At 32.9% G+C, this 13,581-nt stretch overlaps 1 protein-coding gene across 1 annotated transcript; it reads right to left on the bottom strand.

Annotated features, from left to right (window-relative positions):
- Positions 1 to 9,402: 9,402 nt before the first annotated feature.
- LOC127722128 (uncharacterized) lies at positions 9,403 to 12,358 on the bottom strand. Its single transcript, XM_052228971.1, has 2 exons — positions 11,583 to 12,358; positions 9,403 to 10,651 (listed from the first exon to the last, which is right to left on the bottom strand). The coding sequence occupies exons 1-2, from the start codon at positions 12,107 to 12,109 to the stop codon at positions 10,096 to 10,098; spliced, it is 1,083 nt and encodes a 360-aa protein (XP_052084931.1). The 5' UTR covers positions 12,110 to 12,358; the 3' UTR covers positions 9,403 to 10,095.
- Between the last annotated feature and the right edge of the window lie 1,223 nt (positions 12,359 to 13,581).

Raw genomic sequence — 13,581 nt, 5'->3', positions numbered from 1 at the left:
TGGCAAATATGTCACGCATGTTTAGGACAAATATAATAGAGATCAAAGGATAAAGAATAGAGTGAAATGGTAAAAAATAAAAGATATAGAATTATAGAAACGATATTTGGTCTGAAACCCCTACCCTCACACACACACCATAACCATTACAGCCAATACTCGCATATATACATCTCTATACAAATATCTAAATTTGAACCTACCTCCCCTCTAGACACCGAGGTTTCGAATCCGCCCCTGTTAAATGTGTCTTATTATATACATTTTGTACGGGTCTAGATAATAGCTAAACGTACAATCATATAATTTGTTGGATACCTAATTAAATTATATAATGTGTCACAAAATAAACTCGTATACCCCGGTCCTTCCCAATGCAGTATTGAAAAGTAAATCATTTAAAAGTCCTGAAGATAAAATATGTTTTGAAATATGCCCTGCATACTTATTTATGCAAAGACATATAGTAATTATTGAACTACTGTGGGGCTTGAAAAAAATCTATTTAAGGGATTCGGAGACGAGAACAGTAAAAAAAAGCTCAGCAACGAATCCTAAATGTAAAATGATTTGCAGCATAAGACATGAGAGCACATATTATAGGTATTAGTATTAAATATGAAGTTCACGCCTCATATATATGTCATAGGACTATTGTTGTAACATGGGTTAGTAACTGGTTCCAATTTATCCTGAATTGTCTTTATTAAAGAATTAGTTCCGGAGTATAACAGCTTGTGTCTCTACTTGTGGGTTTCTGGTTCTGCTGTCGTAATTAGGTGATTTTTTTTTCTACATGTAGTAAATAAGAGGGGGCTTAGTCCAAATAATTGTAACGTCCTGGATGCTTTTTATTCTTTTTTCATGTGTGCCTTCCTGCAACGTCTCTGAGGATCAAGAAAAGTAAAAATTGATATAGCACTAAAGAACGTCATGATTACATGTATCTGGACTTAGAAGGGGGAGGGGGGCTAGCTATGTATTTTTTTTTTTATTTCAATGTGTATAGGAGAGTTTCTTCAGAAAAGGTTTTCAATGGAGGTGTTTTTGCCATGCACGCAGGCATCTGTTTCTATCCATGAACAAGTTGTGTGTCAAATTAATTATTATTACTTGTCACTCGCATTTTTTGCTCGTCCTGGCCATTATTGGCATTAACAGCCAGTGCACGAACTCGCACGAACGCCAAATTTAGTTAGAGGGGCGATATTCTGACGCGTTTTTTAATTCTTGGTCACTCAAGTTTAGAAAGAAAGGGGAGAAATCCAAACAATTACCGACCAATCACAAACGTTGTTACAAATTTGACCTTATGACGTCAAAGAATTTCCCATAATGCAATTATTGCATATAAATAAAAAACTACTATACCCATTGAATAAAAAATATTGCATTCAAATGACATTTTATACCCCAATTGAATAAAAAATATTGCAATAGAACGAAAATTATACCATTTGAATGAAAAATTATACCATTTGAATGAAAAATATTGCATTTAAATGAAAAAATATACCATTCAAATAAAAAAATATTGCATTTAAATGAAGAAATATACCAATTAAATAAGAAATATTGCATTTAAATAAAAAATATCAAATTTTTGCAACCAATACCATGCCATAATTTACAAGGACTAATTTATCGCTTACATACATGCACATCAAATCATGATCATTATGGTTACAGTGAATGTATTTATAGACGTCTTCATCACGTTTGCTCTTAATTCCTGATCAAGTTACAAAAAGTATGGCTAACCCGCGTAACTTGAAAGTTTCCGCTTACACGGCAAAATATTATACATCGGTCAGGCTTAACCTTACTATAATATCACATAGCATGCAAAACAGCACTCAATTTTGATATATGAACAATTATAAATTAATTGATGCATCCAAATATGTTTGACGTCATGTTATAGGAAATGAGCGTGTATTTGTTACTATTTTGTTGATGGAGACAAAAAAACAGGAAGTAACTTGAAATAAACAGAAGTTTTCTCAAGACTGGAATAGAAGAGGTTGTGGGGCTTTACAGAATAGAGAATAATTGGCAAAAAATATAAAAAATATAGAAAAATGGACCAAAAAAATAAAGAATTAAGAATAATGAGGTGCTAGAATATAAAGAATAGAGAATAATGGGCAAAAAGTATAAAGAATAAAGAAAAACGACCTAAAAAATTAAAGGATACAGAAAAGTAGGACCCCAAATCCAGACCCTCATAGATATGTATCTGTTATAACATGTTGACAAACATACCATCGGGAAATTGTGGCACGAAATCGACCGTCAAAAAATACCAGTACATGTACCAAGACCAAAATTTGGTGGTCGTTTTTCTTTATATTTGTGTTTGTTAAATCACTTCCATTGATTGATAAAATTTAGAATTTCAGTTAAATATCTTTAAATACATATATATATATAAACCTATTGTACATGTCAGAAATATTATTGTAGTTTTTTCGAATTGATTTAGAAAATATTTCGACTGGATGCAGTAGACATTGTCGATTTTTCTTATTTTTTATATGTGATTGAACAGTTGTTTTTTTCTTTGTTTTTTTTTTCTTTTATGATTTGATACAATATATACTTTGTTTAATGTCTTTAACACCGGATATCACCGAATGAGACTTAAAACCTACTCGGTACTTATCATAAGTAACACAAAGGGTGTCCCACGTGGAGCAGGATATACCTACCCTTTCAGAGTACCTGATAACAACCCCGGTTTTGGTTGGGTTCGTGTTCCTCAGTCTTTAGTTTTCTAAGTAGCGTTTTGCATAAAGTTGTTTGTCTTTCATCGTTTTTTTTCCTTTTTTGTAATGATTTTGTCAGCCTCTCTTTGAATTATTAGTTTTGATTCTTCCTCTGGTATCTTCCGCCTCCCTTTTCTAAATGTTTTATCTGTTATTCTATACCGCGCTTATATGGAATTTAAAAGAACTACAATCATGTTGGGATCCCAAAAAAACTAAATAATGAAGAACAAATCCCATCTGTCGGTTTGAAGTTGAAAATGTTCTAGTTACAACTTATGAATTTCTCATTGTTATAGCAAACCAGTAATATTTTAAACAAAGCAAAAAACTTTTGTCTTTCACCTCCAAAGCTCACCAAACCTTTAATAAACAAACTTATTTACAAGGGATATAGTTACGATACTGTTACTGTTGTAAAGTAATTAAAGATGGCATTTTTTAGTTAATATTGATTCACTCATAGGGCCTTTGCATCGGAAATAAACACATTTATTCTAAAACCAGTTTGTAGCATGATACGGGTTGTGTTTGTCTCGTATAATTTATGATGCCATGATACTTAACCCCTAACGGGAGGGATTAGGGTTGATTTTCATATGATGAAGACATAATTTTTCGATCAGTTTGATTGAAGTCTGGATCGCTTGCATGTCAGTGACTGCTAGTACAATGTAGTCCTTTGCTGATTTATGTTGACCATTGTAATTTTGCGTAGTTTCTTCTGTTACCTATTCCTACATCGGACTCGGTCTTCTTTTAAACTGAGTTTTACTTTGCGTATGGCTTTTTGTTTATTTTTTCAACATTAGGTAGAGGTATAGGGGGAGGGTTGAGATCTCACAAAGTATGTTTAACTCCGCTAAATGTTTGCGCATGTCCCAAGTCAGTTCCCTCTAGCCTTTGTTTTTTAAATTTATTTTGGTTCATTTGTATGTTTGGAGTTTAGTGTAGCGTCAATTTCGCTGAACTAGTATACATTATTGTTTAGGGGCCAGCTGAAGCCCTCCTCATGGTGCAGATTTTCTCGCTGCGTTGTAGAGCCATTGGTTGCCTTGTGCTGATTCTGCTCTCTGGTCGGATTGTTGTCTCTTTGACACCTTCCCTGTTTCCATTCTCCATTCCATTACTACTTATTAGAAAGGGGAATAACTCGTGTCAAATTATAATTTTACATTAAAAGTCGGACTTTCGAAAATGGATATCTGGAAAGGACGATGACATAAACATGTCAAACATTACACTAAACAGGAATGCATTTAAAGAATAACGGGAAATACTTACTATATGATTTGCATATCTACAAATACTTAATTGTGATTGGACAGTTAGAATTCTTTTCCTTGATTTACACTGCTATAGACTATGTTGCCGATACGACTTTCGAAGCATATTTATACATTAAGTCGATTTCACTGTGATATAGGCATGCGCGATACATATGAGTGGAAACCTGGTACGCAAGAATGTTGATATTCAAGGGAAAAGGTAACAAATGTTTTAGTTTAGAATTATAAGGATTAATCACATGTTTTCTACAGGTTATTGAAGTGTAAGCTTGGCCCCTGTCTCACAAACTTAACATAAAAGTCCTTCGAACTATTTAACGGTTTGTGAGTTAATCAATCCCAGTTTTCACACCAATAACCATTAGAAAAAAATGTATTTAGACCTATATTATAAAAACAAAAGGGAACAGTACAACGAATCACACAAACAACCAACAACCGACTCCTCCGAGAAAACAGACGTTCAAATAACGTAAATCAGCATCAACAAATAACATATGGTCCAAAATTGTCCGACTTGGTACAGGCACAACATGTGGTGGGGTTGAACGTGTACACAAAGCTCCCTATTTCCCCATTCTAGACAAAATATATCGTAAAAAGAAAACTTACACAGTCCAGCTACCAACGGCATAACCAACAACTTGAGTAAGGAAATTAAAGACGGCATATAGTTTTGAAAGGGCAAAAATGTACTCGCAACTACAGGGAATTATTACATATGTAATAGTATATTTCCAATATTTAACATATGTTGTTTCCCTCCTGTCCATACCAAATAATCAAACTGTGTACAATGAAACGTGTAAATCAAAGTTTGAAGTCAGTAATAGGATAATTAGTCTATAAATCATGTCTCAATAATAACAAAAATAGAGAATATCATATTGCTTTCTCAATATCACATCTGTATCAACCCGAGACACCAATATAATCACAAGAGCTCTGCTATTATGTTAGTTTGATAGTCGCAGGAGACACTGACTATTTCCCGACGCCCCGAGGAGAAAATAGTTTGTGTCGAGGGAAAAATAAAATGGCTTTATCCCGAAATAACTCTTTTAGAATAACTGTATTATCTGAAATATCTTAGAAAAATAAAAATCCAATTCAAAGAGATACAAAACTATATCAGCTGTGGCGTCTCATAAAATGTTCTTTGAAAATCGCGAATATCAAAGTAACTGAACGTCAAAACTAGAAACACCCAAAAAATAAAAATGTTCGTTAATACGTTTGATTCCTGTGAACTATTAACCCCATGGAAAATAGTCATTTTAATCGTATTTGATTTTATATAGAAAATACATACTGAGGTATAATAATAATGGTATCACTATACTATGCTTTATTTAGATTAGATATAAAATAAGAAGATGTGGTATGATTGCCAACGAGACAACTCTCCACATGAGAACAAAGACACAGAAATTAACAACTATAGATCATCGTAAGTCCTTCAACAATGAACAACGCCCATACCGCATATAGTCATCTATAAAAGTCCCTGAAATGACAAATGTAAAACAATTCAAACGAGAAAACTAACGGCCTAATTAATGTAAAAAATAATGAACGGAAAATAAATATGTTACACAGCAACACACGACAACCACTGAACTACAGGCTTCTGACTTGGGACAGGCACATACAGAATGTGGCGGGGTTAAACTCGTTTGAAGACATATTTTATTTTCTCAAATCCAATTTTGATAAGACACAAGTCAAACAGACATATTAAGTCTTCTCTTAACATATTTAACAAAACAGTATATGTATGGCTCAAATTCATATATGCATGATATAAGAGCATGCATATGTTTAATATGTTTTCTACATTTTAAAGGTTGGCCAAAAACATCGATTTCTCATAAGGCATGGTTTATTTATGTGATAAACAATTGTACATACTATGATATACAGACAAGCAAATTAGTCTTTACATAACAATTTTAGTATATTGTATTAAAGTGTCACATATAAGTTTACAACGTTATTCACAAGTAACGTTATATATTACGTATGGTTTGGTGTTTCTTGTTTCTCGTTGGTTTATTTGATCACGTGTTTCCCAATATATATTTTGTTTTTTTTCACTGTTTTGACGTTACTATTTAAAAAAAATGATATTGACGCCATGTTACTTCGTCCTCGGTCAATATACTCTGAACAGGTCCATATATAACGTATTGACCTCGTCAAAAGTCCATAATTGATAAATATATCGCACAGTAATAACCAGCGCGATACGTTTGCGCGAGAATACAAATCCACTGTTGCACAAGACTAAACGCATTACGTTGGCGCGAAATTTACCTGTTGAAAAGTTACTACGTTTGCACGGATTAATTAAAGTATTTTCTTAAAAAATAATAATAGAATGTTTTTCAAAAATGATTTCTTAAATAAAACAAAATAGTATTTAATTGAAAAAAAAAATTGAACAGTTTTATCGGCCATATTGCAAACATCCGAATGATTGACTTGCCAATGATATATATCTGAAACAGCTGGATACAAGAACAAGGACTGACAAATAGATTGTTCCTGTTGATATAATTTATATTGTGTTTTATTCAAGACTATGTACTTGGAATGGTCCTTTCCATGAAATACACACGGTATTTTATTAAAAAAAAATGCTTTTACATACATGCATTGCTTTTTAATGCTTATATAAACGAAACAAGACTTTTCTATTTATAGATTTATCAATTGTATAAGAATAAGAAGATGTGGTATGATTGACAATGAGAGAGCTATCGACCAGAGACAAAATGACGTAGATGTAAGCAACTATAGGTAGTAGTTCCGTCCTCTTTTCCTCGAATGTGACCTACCAAGTTAGACTTATCACCGGGTATGTACTGACATGAGAAACACGACGGGTACTACATGTGGAGCAGGATATGTTTACCCTTCCGGAGCACATGAGATCACCCATGTTTTTTATGGTGTTTGTGTTGTTCAGACTTTAGTTTTCTATGTTGTGTTTTGTATACTGTTGTTCGTCTTTTGGTCCTTTTCTTTCTTTCTTTTTTTTTATTTTTTGCCATGGCTTTGTCAGTTTATTGTCTACTTATGAGTTGGAATGTCCCTTTGGTATCTTTGACCGCACTGTCAACAACTAATGAACAAAACCGTATAGTAAGCTATAAACGGCTCCGATATTTATAAAAAAAAAACGAAACAATTATATCGAGAAAAAACGGCCTGATTTATGAACAAAACAATACATTCTACAGTAAATCAATTTACCAACAGACATGGTTTATTTTTGTGACAAACAATTGCAGATACCTTGATACATGTATACAGACACATATATTACTCTTTATATCTAATGACAAGAAAATTAAATATAGAGGAAAACAGAGATAAAAACAAAGATCACAATATACATATAAGAAAGAAAGAGAAACGAATTAGGAAAAACATTGATCTAACCTGGGAATGGTATACTAACGAATATATTATCATATTTATGTCCCATATCTAACTTAGTCCATATAATTCACCTTTTTGTTAATTTTAATTAATGAGAGTTTCTATAACTTCTTCTTCCTCGGTGGATCTTTACACCCTTTATAGGACAATAAAATTGAGAATGGAAATGGGGAATGTGTCAAAGAGACAATAACCCGACTAAAGAGCAGAAAACAGCCCAATGCCACCAATGGGTCATCAACACAGCGAGAAAATCCCGCACCCGGAGGCGGGCTTCAGCTGGCCCCTAAACAAAAATGTGTACTAGTTCAGTGAAAACGGACGTCACACTTAACTCCGAAACATATAAATGAACTAAAATTTAAAAAACATACAAAACTAACAAAGGCCAGAGGCTCCTGACTTGGGACAGGCGCAAAAATGCAGCGGGGTTAAACATGTTTTGTGAGATCTTAACCCTCCCCCTGTACCTCTAGCGAATGTAGAATAAAAAATCACACAGCAATACGCACAGTAAAACTCAGTTTAAAAGAAGTCCGAGTCCGATGTCAGAATAGGTAACAGAAGAAACTAAGCAAAATAACAATGATACATAAATTAACAAAGGACCTACTAGCAGTTACTGACATGCAAGCTCCAGACCTCAATTAAACTGATTGAAAGATTATGTCTTCATTATATGAAAATCAAGCACAATTCCTCCCGTTAGGGGTTTAGTATCATACCATCATAAAATATATATGAACATAACCCGTATCCTTCCAACAACTAGTTTTAGAATAAATGTGTTTATTTCCGATGCAAAGACCCTATGAGTGAATCAATATTAATTCCAAAACATGCCATCTTTAATGACCTGACAACAGTATCGTAACTATATCCCTTCTGAATAAGTCTGTTAAAAGGTTTGGTTAGCTTTTGAGGTGAATGACGACATGTTTGTGCTTTCTATAGAATATTACCATAAAAGATTGGATGTGAAATACATGTACCTGAACGTATAAGATGTCTGCATGTTGATTTATATTTACGAATGATGTCCTTGTACCGATGATAAAATTTAGTAAATGTTTTGACTAGTTTGTGATATCGAAAACCCTGGTGTAATAATTTTAGTAATACAGAGATTTCTTCGTTAAAATCAAATATGTTGTTACATACACGAGCGAATCGAACAAGTTGAGATATATATAAATACCATAAGATGGTGACAAGGGAACGTCACCATCTAAAAATGGATAATTAACAGTAGGAAATGAAAAATCGTGTCTTTTATCGTAAACTTTGGTATTAAGCTTCCCGTTAAAGATATAGATATCAAGATCCAGGAAAGGACAGTGTTCATTGTTAGTATTAGCTTTATTTAAAGTCAGTTCAGCAGGACAAATCTCTTTAGTGTACATACTGTAGTCGTCATTATTGACAGCCAGAATATTATCCAAATATCTAAAAGTGTTATTAAATTTTTGTATCAGATGTTGTTTCGATGGGTCTTTGCTGATTTTAGTCATAAATTGTAACTCATAACAATACAGAAACAGGTCCGCAATAAGTAGTGCACAGTTAGTCCCCATTTGAATTTCGAAAAAATTTAATATACGGAATCTCCATAGCGAGCAAAAATGTTTTATAGTAAAAATTCAAGTGCAGTTATCGTATCAAAGCAGGTCCAATTGACATAGTTCTTTTGTTTGTTGCTACTAAGAAATGACCTAAAAGAGTTTGAACATGTATATTCGCATTTACACATCTAATTAAATGCCCATTTAATTAGATGTGTGAATTATTTCTTAATGAAATTATGAGGCAAAGTGTTATATGGGGTAGAAAATATCAAAACTTTGAACCGATTCGAAATCACCAATATAAGCATGCAATTTATAAAGTACTTCCAATGAATTTTTGACACTCCAAAAGTAATTAATTCCACTATTTTCAAAGGCCTTATTTGAACAATTTATTAATAGGTTTTTTATTGTACCAAGTGTACTAGTAAGTAGAATAGACAGTTTAGTAGTGGAACAATGGCTTGAAGACGAAATAAATCTATATTTGTAAGGTGTTTTGTGCAGCTTCGGAATCCAGTACACAGTTGGAACTTTCATTATATTTGGTTCTGCTTGTAAAGAGGTGGCTTAAAGTTTATGTTTGTTACAGACGTCATTTTTCCGAAAATGAAGTCAGTTTGAATGTTGGTGAATTCGTGATTTCCTTTTGCAGAACCTCAATGTAAAATTTACGTCAAACAATAATGATATTATTGGCAGGCTTATCAGCCGGGACAAAAACAAATTTTAGCTTATGTTTCTCCACCAATGACAAAAACACTGTACACTATTTACACTGGAAATTAATGTTTGGCTTCACAGGTTATTTCAACACATTTTGCGTTCGTTACCGCTTAAGGTTTTGGTTCTGGGTCATTATTTGCTTGAATTTTCCTGGTTAACAATGAACAAAATAGTTTCTTACTATGTATTGTTTTAGTAACTGAATAATACGTACATCTCAACATTGGGTGCTAATCATCCCCTATTTCATTTCCATAAAATATTTTGTTTTCCTTTTGTTTTACCCAAGCATGTTGACACTCAACTGACATGTGTTGTTGGGTTTCTGTTTAATACTACAACACTGACATGCGTGTGCTTCTTATCTTTCAAATCTATGCGCATCAAGTTACCAGGTGTAAATGGTTTATTTCGTTCAGCGCACGCACATTTTGTTTTACTTCTCATAGTGTCCGCATTCATCCCTGTGTTGTGGTTTGAGACCGATTTTGTCTTTGATCTGTTGATTAAATAAAGTATTCCGCTGAAAACCCCATTGAGATTGGTCATCATGACAACTGCTACGAATAATTCGAACGGAACATTTGAAATCACCTGCCAAGTTCCATAGATGATAACGGGTGTCCATTGAATTATGTAAAACACTACAAATAAACACATGGCCTTCGCAGATTTAAGCGTTGCACTTCTTGCAACTCCTTTATTGCCAATTTGAGCTCTAAGGACCGCTGCCTCCTTATAAATTCGCCTCCATGTTAAAACATAAAATACAGAAAGCGCTAGCAAGACCACACTGGTCAACCCTGTGCTGAGCACGATGTTGGCTATTATCCCTTTTACAGAATCAAACACACATCTGAATATTAAATAGAAAATATTTTAAGTTTTGATTAATTGATTGATTGTTGATTGTTTAACGTCCTTTTAAAAGGAGAAGGTCCGGTGAGGGATTATTTTGGCCTATAATTTGAAGTACATCTGATAAAAGATTTTTGACATTTTTTAAACACTTAAGTGTCTTCTTCAGTCGATTCAATCAGTTTATGTAAAAGATTTAACTGATTTTGCCATTAAAGACGCCTTAATTCAAGCTTGAATATGAAAAATCTATCAAATATGCCACAAAACGTCACTTTTCAGATGGTTTTTGTCTAAAATGGAAGTAGCCGCATTCGTGTTCAGTCTCAACCTTTGTATATGTTATGTTTTATCATCAAATACAACACATATTTAAGTATTAAGACTGAACACAAGTGTGGCCACTTCCATTTTAGACAAAAAACCGCCTAAAACTAAGCACAAAATTAATGCTGAAATTGTGAAGATTTCAGTAATTTTGCATGAATTAATGATGCTAGTATCTGATGCATGTGCATTGTATTGTCAAAAACAGCCCATATTTATGTAACAAAGGTATTCTTCTTTCCAATAAATAGCTTACAGTTTACATTTTTAACACATTTTTGAAATGCTATATTTTGGGGCCAAAAAGGGGTCTAACCAGGCCTACTCCTTTGCATAATTCAAATTATACAACGAAAATCACTACATGCATGGCGGGTGCCACATGTGTAACAGGATCTGTTTACCCTTCCGGAGAACCTGATTTTTAAATTTTATATACACAATTGGAATTTAAAAAAAAACATTACTTAAGATATGGACATTTCTGTAGCAGTATATTACATGTATTTTAGAATGATTAATATCTATGCATACATTATACTTTATATTAGTAAAATTAAGCAATTTCATTATTTCACTATTTAGTAATAAAATATACTTACAGAAATCCACCTGGACCTAATACGCCCAAAGACCAAATAACAACCACTACTATGAAAGGAATCAAGAAAATAAACACCAGCAGTTTCCAGTCATTTCGTCCAAAATCAAAATTCTTCCTAAAATATACTGATAAAAGTGCATTGAAGGCAGACGATAGAGATAGGTTCATTTGAGATACGCATAGATTTACTATAATAACTGCATACATTGAGCATAGTCCACGAGGTCGGACATGGTCCTGTGTAAAAAGCATCTGTCCGTGGTCCAAACTATGAACAAAACCGAATATAGTATCGCAAATGCATCTATATATCAAAAATCGTTCATGTTTTTGCCATGTCATGAATGGTTTTCTTGCTTTTGATTTGAATAAGGAGATAATCACTGATATCGCAGTGCTAAAAGATAGCACCAAACAGACGATGGCCGTCACGTGAATTACATAAAAACAACTGTGACCGGCACCAAACACAGGAATATCGTATCCACTTTCAGCAAATGTAATATTTGTATGAGTACACGCCATTTTCGTACCTTCTAATGAACACACGGAAGTTTTAGTATGCGTTTCATCCTGATAGTAAAACTGTAATGTCAAAGTTTACAACGCCTGGTATTTGCGGATTTATGTATCGGCGAAATATCAATTTAAATGCAAAAAAGAATATGTGGCGTTTCAAGTTTGCATCACAATATGACTAAATGGTATATAGTCTCTTTTAAATGGCTACCGAATGTCTTTAATATATGTTCGATTATCACGTATTGTCCCATGGTGACGTTGAATTTGCGTAGTAGTATAGATACAGTCACTTGAACTATGATGTACAAGACAACAATAATTTTCGTCACATGCTTGCTTCATTATATATATTTGGTTGAATACAGATTTGTCACAATATGCATTAAACAATAGAACTTAACACTTAAATGTTTAATATACAAAACATTAGGCACAGTCACGTGAATATTGATGATAAGGCGGTTTTTCAGAAACGTGATTTTTTCCAATAATCTTGTTGTTTAATACACTATACTAAACCATTAAGTGCTAATACAAATTTCCACATCTTGATTGCTTCGTAACTTTTAAATGGATGTATACAAAATGGAAGATAATATTTATTACCATTGTGCATGTAATTTGGACGGAGTTGATTATTAAAAATGATAAATAAAGTGTTAATTATTGATAGTTTCTGATTATTTATTCATATTGATCGTTTCGTAATATATTTTGTAGTGCGTACACCTTCTGACAAGTGTTTATTACATTGATTGAGTTGTGACAAATATTGTGTTTTGCATTTAATTAACGGCCATACAACATGTAAAAGCCAGTTACAGGGAATCTTAGTAAAGTGGGCGGTACCGTAGAAATAATCCTATCATAAAAGAGTTTCCAGATCGGTAACTGTATAACGATAAGAATACTTTCTTCGAAAGCAATACAGCTTACAAAATATTCATTTCTACAATAAATGTTCATTGCATCAGTGTCATATTAATAACAACAATTATACAATCATATACATATGGTAGAGATTGACAATAATTATTTGAAAAATAGGGAATAAAACTACTTATTACGGATTTTTCAATATTTAACAAAAAATTACCTAAATTATTTAGTTCTTTAAATTGTGAATGATTGATTTCTTGTTGGTTGCTTAACGTCCAGTGGCAAATATTTCATGCATGTTCAGGACGACAGATTGTCAATGAGACAGCACACCAACGACACAACTCATCAAAGACTCGAGAGGACAACATGTTGTATTCTATTTTAAACAAGTGTCTTTGTAACATTGCTTTAAATCGCATAAATTTTTATAATTGTTCAGAATAATAAATAAATATAGCTTTATATAGGTTGAAATAATAGTTAGATATAGAAAACAATTCCCAAGTCCGTTAGCTTTTAAAGTAACACAACCTTTAACAGATGTTGCGTGTGAAAGACACTACATGTATTAAATTCTCGTAGTAAGGATCGTA

Source organism: Mytilus californianus, unplaced genomic scaffold (genome assembly GCF_021869535.1).
Source record: "Mytilus californianus isolate M0D057914Y unplaced genomic scaffold, xbMytCali1.0.p SCAF_12, whole genome shotgun sequence".
Taxonomy (NCBI): Eukaryota; Metazoa; Mollusca; class Bivalvia; order Mytilida; family Mytilidae; genus Mytilus; species Mytilus californianus.
Note: the sequence above shows the minus strand (reverse complement) of the source record. Positions and strands in the feature narration are given on the sequence as shown.

Coding starts and splice junctions, on each gene's coding strand:
- LOC127722128 (XM_052228971.1), bottom strand. CDS start 12,109: ATGGCGTGTACTCATACAAATATTACATTTGCTGAAAGTGGATACGAT. Junction 10,652..11,582: donor TTAGGTCCAGGTGGATTTCT/GTAAGTATATTT, acceptor TTTAATATTCAG/ATGTGTGTTTGATTCTGTAA.